The sequence below is a fragment of the Saccostrea cucullata genome, unplaced genomic scaffold (genome assembly GCF_032062105.1).
Source record: "Saccostrea cucullata isolate Sc308-1 unplaced genomic scaffold, CSIRO_AGI_Scuc_v1 ctg9455, whole genome shotgun sequence".
In the NCBI taxonomy this organism is placed as follows: Eukaryota; Metazoa; Mollusca; class Bivalvia; order Ostreida; family Ostreidae; genus Saccostrea; species Saccostrea cuccullata.
In genome coordinates this window covers 12923-23712 of record NW_026925638.1, presented here as the reverse complement: position 1 = coordinate 23712, position 10790 = coordinate 12923, and the positions used below count along the sequence as shown (strand labels likewise).

At 32.9% G+C, this 10790-nt stretch overlaps 2 protein-coding genes across 2 annotated transcripts; both read right to left on the bottom strand.

Moving 5' to 3' along the window:
• Nucleotides 1-662: 662 nt before the first annotated feature.
• Nucleotides 663-2144, bottom strand: LOC134269409 (uncharacterized). The gene is made up of 2 exons (XM_062751598.1): nt 1798-2144; nt 663-1647 (listed from the first exon to the last, which is right to left on the bottom strand). The coding sequence occupies exons 1-2, from the start codon at nt 2142-2144 to the stop codon at nt 663-665; spliced, it is 1332 nt and encodes a 443-aa protein (XP_062607582.1).
• A 1921-nt stretch (nt 2145-4065) lies between these two features.
• LOC134269408 (uncharacterized) lies at nt 4066-5055 on the bottom strand. Its single transcript, XM_062751597.1, has one exon. The coding sequence runs from the start codon at nt 5053-5055 to the stop codon at nt 4066-4068; it is 990 nt and encodes a 329-aa protein (XP_062607581.1).
• Nucleotides 5056-10790: the final 5735 nt, after the last annotated feature.

Sequence of the window (10790 nt, the reverse complement as noted above, 5' to 3'; positions counted from 1 at the left end):
CCTGTGTGGCGCAGTGGTTAGAACGTCAGCTCTAGAGTCGTGAAGTAAAGAGTTAATCCTTACGTCGCGGGTTCGTATCCCACTGTTGGATGTAGAAACCGGTCCTTCGGATGAGAGCATATAAACTGAAGTCCCGTGTCGCAGTTGGGTTAGGGCTCGAAAGAGATCTGTATCTGCTCAATGGACCTAAAAATCAGGTATAGGTCAAAATACAGCTCTCTATCGGCAAGTGATGGCGTCTCCATATGAGTGAATAAATCTCGAAAAGAACGATAAACAACAAGCAAACAAAGCATCAAATGACTAATTGAAACTAATTGAAATATGCTTAAAAAAAATAAGAATGTGAGACAGGAAGACTAGTAAAACTAGTAAGATAGCCGTCTTTATTAAAAAAAACATTTATGCAATATACATGTACATATATTAAGTTTACACTCGGCACTGAAACACAATGGCAAGCTCTTTATAATTCCAAACCACAGTATAGTCTAGTACAGTGAAAATCTTACTAGAAGGTTCCCTTCATTCCCGGTCCGTAAAAACTTTAAAAACTCCCCGTCAAGACTCAGCAGATGAATTTGGTTGTCAAACGGTCTGTAACAATGACGTTAGAGAAAGTCAGACACTACGACATTTGGACTAAAGCTCATTGTCATATACTACGTTCTGTATTTAAACACTTTAACAACTCCTTCCCTATATCCCACCCACAGCGAAGACTTGTTTATCGATAATCTGGTTGGATGGTGCACTTCATCTTTGTTCAGTAAGAACTTCAAAAATTCACCATCAGGACTAAGTAGATGGATCTGTATATTGTTCATGTCAGTAACAAGGATGTTACAGAAGGAGTCACACACTGCATTACCTGGACGAAAGGCCTCTGCCAAGTTTTGTCCACGGTAGACTGACATCATATGACCAGAAATGGACACAATCAATAATTCACCTTCATTGGGATTAGTGCGGTTCACCACACATATATCAGTGTAACTGTTCTGTGTGACTCTGTATGGCACTGTAAACAGTCTGGTGTGACCGTCTTCCTGGTATTCATACTCATGGATGACATCACCAGTCACTGTAATGTGTCTCACCAGACGTCTGCTGTGTGAATTTAATTTGTACGGATCTGATTCCTTCTTTCCCAATATGACCAGTAGTCCACCGTCCACTGACTGACAGATTCCTATTGGTTTCAATGGATCTGTACTGATGACTGTAGAGACAGATCCTGATGGAGACAGACAGCTGATGGAATTGTTACTAAAATCGGCAAAATAAACATCATCAGTATCAGTCACACACATGTCATTAGTAGAGGTATAATATTTATGTTTTTTCTCTCCTTCGTTATTTACTTGTTCAATGTAAGGTGACTCAAATTGTTTTATGTAACACTGATCTTCACATAATGTCTTCAACAAAACTACTGCTTTCTCTCCATATTTAAATAAACTTGTTTCAGTCAAACTGATATCATCAAAATTAAATGACTTTCCAATTAAGTTCTCCAGTACCTCATCACTGACTTCTCCTTTACTGTATCTCACTGAATGTTTACAGTCCCTCATATCATCATCCAGGCCAGAAAGCAGCTGTATCAGTTCTCTGTGGTTGTCAATGAAGCCGTAATCTGACAATCTGCTGTTATTTTCCTCCATGAACTGAACTATTTCTGCAATTTCTTTCTTCTTTTTGTTTAACTCAGATTTTTTAACTTTTAACTTTTCATTGCTTTTCGTTAAAATGTCTCTAATTTGTTTTTCATTATGTTCCTTCATATTTTTCAACCTGGTCATTATCTCATCATAATGCCTCTGAAGCTTTTTAATCTCAGCGTCGCAGATTTCTTTATTTTCTATGATCTGTTGTGACATCTTCACTAGTTTCACATCAATCCCTGGCAATTTTTCTTCTTGAATCGTCCTCAGAAATTTAAGCAAACCTCTCCTCCTTTGGGTGGCTGCCGTGGGTATAGTGCTCCATTCGTGTACTCTATGATCTGTTTTGGCACACTTACCACAAATAAATCCATCGCAGTCCTCACATATAACATCAATAGGTAATTCATGAGTTTCACACATTTTAATATGTTCTTGAGGTGAGCCAAGTGGATATTTTTGTTTACTGTCTGCCATGTTTGTTGAATGTTGCCTACCTAATATAACCTGGAAACAATAGCTATGCACTATTAAGCACATGGATTTTAAACTTATATTCAAATTGATGACATGGAATGGTAAGACAGCTTGAAGGTGGACACTATCAAATTCTCATTAAAAGACAAGGTAGCTTTAAATTTCCAGAACAATAAAACCAGAATGAACATTAACCCCCTTCCCACAGTCACGCATTTTAACGCATATACCATTTCCTATTTTTAACGCGAAATCATGCATATACCCTTTCCCCGCAATCACGCATTTTTCGAGCGCTTTCAAAAGTAATTTAATCTTTAATTTACTGCCAATTCAATTCTATTTTATTCTTGCTAAAATCTCATATAATAAGAAAAGTTATAATCTTTTTTAAAATATTACGTCATAATCATTTACGCTAAATTTGAAGAGAGACATGTACAGCGCTATAAAATAATGTCATATTTCTATGAAGTGTACATTAAGTGTATGTTGTGTCACAGTCCAGTAAGTTGTAAAGAGTTAATATGCACTCCATAAATATCAAATAGATCTCAGCGACAAAAATCATTTAATGGGTAAACATACACATGCAGTTCTTTTTTTAATCAATATTAAGAACAATTCTACATTTTACTGGTTCATGATTTCTTTAGGTTTGTGTATTTCAATTCTTTACATTTTGTTAAACTCATTCATTTAGTTTTTAAAAAATCTGATTTAATAATGCCTGTTAATGCTATCTGTTCCACCCTGATACTAGCAGCTGTGATCTACCAAACAATACCAATATTTCTTCCTCTGAATAGACACTACCAAGATTATAAACTTTTAATAACATTGTATGAAATGGACTTACTTTAAATAAAAGTGATATTCTATCAGATTGTTAAAGGATACCAAAGTGAAATTAGTCACAAAGTGAAAGGAGGTCACTTTCTGGCTAGTCATAAGATAGACATAGTTACTAAATCTCCCTGATAAACACTACACCTGCCAATTTATTCCCCAATTTATTGCTAAAATCAACATTACATTGTTTTTCAGTCTTACAGTTGCTCAACTACAAGTTCTCAATTGCTCACTTCATACATCACAGCCTATGATGCTGTGTTAAGAAAAAAAAACAGAGACAATGTAAATTCAAAGAAAATGTAATAAAACAGAAAAATCAACGTTTTGTTTTTGAATATTTAATTTACCGTATAGTGAGTTTTCTTGGTTGATGTAAAATTTGGCGTTTTGTGAGGCTAACGGTATGCCAATAGTTTTGACGTAATTTTTTAGCAGAGACAAAGTTCCACCTTTTTGTAAAAGAACAATAGGAAGAAAACAGAATATTTTAGCGATTCAAATTTTAGCACACTTTTACCAAAATTACCACCCAGCCTAATGAATCGCTAAATGGCATTTCACTCGATCGTGAGAGGGGTAAAATATATAAAAATCCCAGTTGTATCAATGTAATAATATATTTAAGGGATTCAAATATCTATTATATTCATACATTATATATATTTTTTAACCCTTTCAACAAAACAGTTATGTGAAAAATGATAAGTACAATATGTTTTTATTACTATTTGTAGGTAATTGAAATTTGATATAAAACAAAAAAAAATACTAGTATTCTATACTTCATGTTCTTACTAAACATGATCAAAACAGCTGTCTTTATTTCCAATAATACATAAATTTTAAACTTGGCACTGAAACAAAGTGACAAGCCCTTTATTGTATCCCTACCACAGTCTAAATTAGCACAGTGAAATGGAAGGATCATCTTCATTCTCGGTCAGTAAAAACTTCACCGTCAGGGCTCAGCAGGTGGATCTGGTTGATAAATGAGTCTGTAATGAGGATGTTAGAGAGAGTCACACACTACGATATCTGGTCTAAAGCTCAAATTCATATTTTACGTTCAGTACTGAAACACTTTGACAAGTCCTTCTATATATCCCACCCACAATGTAGACTTGCATAGTGTTAATCTGGTTGGATGGTACACTTCATTGTCTGTCAGTAAGAACTTCAAAAATTCACCACTAGGACTCAGCAGATTGATCTGTATATTGTTCATGTCAATAACAAGGATGTTACAGAGGGAGTCACATACTACATCAGCTGGCCAAAAGTCCTTTGGCAGGTTCTGTCCTTTGTAGATACACTTCAAACGACCAGAAGGAGAGAAAATCACTAGATGGCCTTTTTTGAGACTCGTACTGTTCATAACACAGATAGTACTATAACTGTTCTGTGTGATTCTAAATGGTTCTGTAAACAGTCTGGTCTGACCGTCCTCCTGGTACTCATACTCATGGATGACATCACCTGTCACTGAGATGTGTCTCACCAGACGTCTGCTTTGTGGCTCTAATTTGTACTCATCTGAATCATTGTCTCTCAAAGTGACCAGTAGTCCACCATCCACTGACTGACAGATTCCTAATGGATCCAGTGGATCTGTCCTGATGACTGTAGACACAGATCCTGATGATGACAGACAGCTGATAGAATTGTTACTAGAATCAGTGAAATAAACTTCACCAGTATCGGTCACACACATGTCATTAGCAGTAATATCAAATTTATGTTTTCTCTCGCCTTTTTCATTTACTAGTTCAATGTAATCTGACATTATTTGTTTAATGTAACATTTATCTTCACATAACGCCCTCAAAAAAGATACTGCTTTCTCAAATGAGCTAATTTCAGTTAAACTGATGTCATCTAAATCAAAAGATTTTCCAACTAATTTCTCCAGTTCCTCTTCAATGATGTTTCCTTTACTATATCTCATTGACGGTGTACTACACTTAATATCAACATCCAGGCCAGAAAGCAATTTTGTCAGTTCTCTGTGGTTGTCAATCAAACCGTTATCTGACATGGTGCTGTTGTTTTCCTCCATAAACTAAAATATTTCTGCAATTTCTTTCTTCTTCCTGTTTATCTCAGAATTAGCAACATCCAACTTTTCATTCCATTCTTTCAAATAATCTCTCAATTTTGCTCATTTTTTTCTCTGATTTCTGACATTCTGGTTATTATCTCATCATAATGATTCTGGAGCTTTTTAATCTCAGCTTCACACAGTTCTTTATTTTCTGTCATCTGTTGTGGGATCTTCCCTAATTTCTCATCAATCCCAGGCAGGTCCTCTTCCTTGATCTTCTTCAGAAATGAAAGTAAACCTCTCCTCCTTTGGGTAGCTGCCGTGGGTAGAGTGTTCCAATCATGTTCCTTATGATCTGTCTTGGCACACTTGGCACAAATAAATTCATCACAATCCTCACATAACATATCAATAGGTAAATCATGGGTTTTACACATTTCAATATGCTCTTGAGGAGAACCCAGTGGATATATTGGTTTACTGGCAGCCATATTTGTTGAGTAATTATTGCCTACCAAAACCCGGTAGTCATGTGCTATCAAGAACAATGGACTTTAAGTTTCAAACAGACAAAGCATGCAATGATAAAACAGCTTGAAAGTCCACACAATCAAATATCGATCATCAAAACAAAGTTTAAAAAAGAAACTGAAAGAAAATCAATACATTGTGGAAGTCTCAGTCAATTCACAGGGACACAAATCATTAATATTTAAAGGTGCACCTGTAGGACTCTCATAAGGACGTACGCAACGTACCTTATCTTCTGATAATTTTTAAATATATTCTAAATATAAAATTTTAGCACCATTACATGTTTTTCGACAACAAATCAGCATGTGTTAACAGGGGTTATGAACATACAGAATATCAAATGAGAATTTTTTTTCATTATTCAAAGAAAAATGTACAAAAATTACAAAACATAAATACCAGGTATTTTTTATCCAGATTTCCTATCAAAGAGCTTCGACAATGATACTATAACAAAGTAGGAAATCTACCCCAGGAGGAAGATGTAAAGAAAATGTAAATTTTAGGGTTACAGGCGAGTACATTGTCCTGGACCTTAATCCTTTCTTTAAATTTAATCTGACACCTGTGTTGTGACAGTTAAGGACCCAGGACAGGAGTAACGTTCCTTGTCACGATGCATCAACTGTGTGTGACAAGAGTTATCTACCTGTCTTATGTCTGTTAGATTTGATTCACTCTCAAACTAAAAAAATATCATAATCATTAAAACTTAGTTGGTGCATTTAATTTTTTACACTAATATCATGGCATCTGGTGTGTCTGAAAGGAGTTAGACAGGAGTTACTTTCCTTGTCATTATGTGATTACAGACTACTAACTTAACCCCTTTTTCATTGACCACTCAAGTAGTTCCAGTTTAAAAATAGAGGTTTTTTCTTAAAATTCTTTGGGGTGCTTATGGAGTAGAATGGGGTTATTTTTGGGCATAAGTGAAAAGGAGAGGGTCTGAAAAAAAACTATAAAAATGATAATAATGGGAAATTTTGCTTTTAAGTGCGTAGTAGGAAGGGTGTAAAGAGGCCCATATTTACCCTTTCCTCGAAGAGAAAGTGAAAAAAGCAGGGTAGGGGTTATTTGCGAGGCCATTAAAGAATTTGCAGACTATGAATGTTCCTGAGAACTTGGTAAAATTTTGGGCTTGAAATTGTCTTACTCTGTGCCAAGTTTCTGGTAAGTTGAGCCGGTGTAATTTTTAAAAATATTTTTCTATGTTATAAAGGAATGTATAGCAAAATAATTGGTAGTCTGTGTCCATGTCCAAGTGGCTGAGAGAGGAACGAACGACAACTCTGCATGGGAAATTGATGCCTACAGTGCTTTCTGTCAACGTTGATCTGCAAGAGGTATGAGAGTTACCTCCCGTATAGCTTTGTAAGATTTGATTCACTCTCTGTAACTCCTAAAAAAATCACAACCACAAACAAAAAACTTTGTGCCTTTTATTTTTGACATCAGTGTATCTGGCATATTTAATTACATAGACAAGTGCATTTTTAAGGACACTACCAAGAATAATAACTGTATAAAACATTGTAGGAACAAGACTTACTCATCTAAAACTTTTACTGACAATAGTATTTTGTTATGGAGTTCTACAATTACACAACCTTTCAAAATTACAATAGTCCTTGATATAATGTATTTACATGTACATGTTTACTTTTAAATACAAAAAAGTACTTATAAACATACACAAGACAAGATCGATGCCTGTACATTGAATGCATAGCAAATATTAGTAAAGGGAATGAAATTTAATTCAATAGATCTACTTCATATGGTCTATATAATTATACAGACTTTCCAACACTAAATCCATCCCACAAGAAATTGTTCATAATAAAGATATCTACAGTACAATTATTGATGCATTACAATCTAAAACAAAAGCACCAGAAAGAACAGTCTGACTAGACAAGCTAGTAAACTGTGCAGAGAGAAAAAAACACTACAATAAAGTAAAGCAGGTCACCTATGAGTATGGGTTTTTTTTAGAAACATACATGTATGTTTAAATTCATTACTTTTTTTTAAAATCTATTTTTTAATGTAACCCCTATCCCATTTATTAAATAACCATTTTGGAATACTCTAAATTCTCAGCTTTATATCATGTTGCTGAAAATAAAATAAAAAATTATGAAATCCTGCGAACTGTTATTAATATGTGTCTTTTGACAAATATCTTACAAAATATATGAAAGAAATAAAAATAAATATGTTATACATGTAACTATGCTGTAATTTTCCTAAAAAATCTTCTTTGTATTCATGTATCCCTTTATTTAGAATGCATAAAAAATCATTTTTCCCACGTATTATCCCTAAAGGTTAAAAGCCCTATTAAATGGTGTGACTTGTTTTGTAAGATAATTATTAAAGCACCAAAAAGCTAAGTAGTTGGACATGAGCAATGGTGGACGAAAGTACTGTATAGCAGGTTAAAATCGCGGTCGGAAAAGATCGCGATTTGTTCAACTTTCAGCAAATCGCGGTAGTTTGAATTCGCGAAAAAGGAAAAACCATAAATTTCTTAAACAATACTTGCAAGCATTTTCTGTGGGTATATATTGTGTGAACTGCTATTTCTCGTCTCTGTAATATAATATTAAAGTCTGTTATGTATATTGCGCATAAGAGACAGAAAAGTAAAGTCTATATATTGTGTAGATTTTGATCCCGATTGCATAATAACGAAACACCGGACTGATCCCGATTTAAAGTCAAAATAATGCTATGCATTTAATTTTTTTATTTCCGGGTCCAAATCAGAAAAAAAAATTATACCGTAGTGAGAATGTTGAACTTTTAATCATATAATCGAAATTAATTAATTGTCGTTACCCTGTTTACCAAGTAAATGCCTTGATTAATGGTAATGACTGAGTGATACGCAAGGGTGAAATTAAACAAGCATGTTTTATTAAATAATTACATCGCACGTCTACTAGATGGCAAAATTAATCGTTAGTATAGAAATTAATTAAATAATGAATAAGCTTTAAAAACAGCAACAACTACGTGTCTGTGACCCAGACACTCGCATAATTATAAAGAAAGTCTACATTTAATCACAGAAAATAATAAATTTTCAATTTATCCTTATAAAACTTTTTAAGAATTATTCACTGTATGTTGAATTCGCGGAATTTCATTTTCCGCGAATATAGCGAAATTTAACTCCGCGATTTAATTTCCTGCTGAACAGTAAATACTGAATCTCGATCGATTAAACTGTTGTGACAAAGGGGGGTCCAAGTGCTACCATTTGTACTAAAACTAGGGGTGGGACCCTAAAACAAGGGGAGTTAAACTGTTGTGACCAAATTTTGTCAAAATGATCATAGACATATTCCTTCAATATTCAATATTCAACATTTCAAATATTTATATGATTACAATGAAATCACAATCAGCATAAATAATCACCAATATAATGTATTTACAGTCAAACATGAGGAATGTGGCAGATAACATTGTGATATCACAAAAATAAAACAAAAAAGAATAAAACATATATGAGGCATTAATTAGCTTTTCGGCATTTCTCATTAAACAGTGGGAATTATGCAGTATATATTGTAAAACTTGTCAATAAAGAATAATCTAGAGTACAACAGTATGTGGTAACTTACTTATAACCTGAGTTAAAATCTATAACTTTCTTTTGCGTAAATTATTTAATTAGTTCTGAAATATAGTGAAAACTCTTAAATAGCAACAAGGACTCAATGAAATCTCAGTATATTTGAAAATATTTCAAAAAAGCTACATACACTTAAAAAAATTGTTTTTCAAAATTTAAAATTTGCTTTGTCAAAATTCGGCTCCTTTAAAAAAATTTCTCCAGAGACAACTTGGAAATTTTAATCTAGACATTATATATTTTTTTTATTTCTTTTTTAAAAAGTTTCCCTATATTTTTTTTATGTAAACACGTATAATGCATTATCTGGTAAAAATCTGCTTCACATCTTAAGCCTTTTACATGTACATGGTGTGACTACTGAAATGTGTATGGAAATTAATGCCAATAACATTTTGATACCTTTACATGTAAATGTCACAATATTTTGAATTTACATGTACATGTATTTTAAAAATGCGTTATGTTATCAATTACAAGTATAGTTGTAATGCAAAATAAAAGGGAAAATATTGTGAATTATTAAAATAACTTTTATTAAACCACTTTACTTTTATCTTATGTTGATGAAAGCTAAATAAATGCGAAATTAAGTTTGACGACAAGCAATGCTACATATAGGTACCAAAATACAAACTACAGACACTGTTCATTTAAGTGTAATTACATGTAATATTTAGGAAAAAATACCCTATTTACCAATTTAATTTAACCTTAACCTTGCACAAAATTTATTTCTGCTTTATATTTAGTATTACTAATTGAAAACTAAATAGGCTAGCTTATTAGTACATATAAACTGTTTTTAGAATATTGCACAAGATTCAGACTATAAATTAATATACAGAAAATTAAATAAAAGTGTGCTTCGACCATTTAAAAAAGAGACCATGACATCGGTATCAATTAACTTTATTAAGCAATAAATCAGCAAAAAAAGTTGCACTGTTACAAATTTCGCAGAAATCGTTATACCTAACTTAAACTATGCCTCAAGATGTGTCCTCATGTAGCCAGACGGAAAACCAAAGAAAAGATGTCGTTGTGAATCTTCGAACTTTGTTGTACAAGTACGTCAATTTACATGAAAAATTTCACAACATTTAACAAAAACCTAGAAATTTAGTTTCTTAATCGAAAGAAAAAGACGTAATTTTTCTAATAAATTTTGATCAATGTTTAGCCTATAAAGGGGCTGTTAAAGGTTATTCTATTCATTTCATTTATTTTTATTATCAGTCAAAAGTGTGAACTACATGTTTTGATTACAGTGTACTTAAAATGAAGCAAATACATGTGTATATACGGTTTAAAAATGTAATTTATCATATGATCATGATTATGTCTAGTGTAAAATTAGTAAAAACAAATAAGACAGTTGTCTTGATTTGTAGTAACATTATGCAAGCTCAAACTTGGAAGTGAAAAACAATGACAAAAGCCCCTTATTGTATCCCTATTACAGTATCAACTAATACAGTAAAAATCTAATTCTGAATGGAAGGTATACGTTATTTTGTGTCATTAATAACTTCAAAAAACCCCTGTCATGCAGGACTCAGCAAAT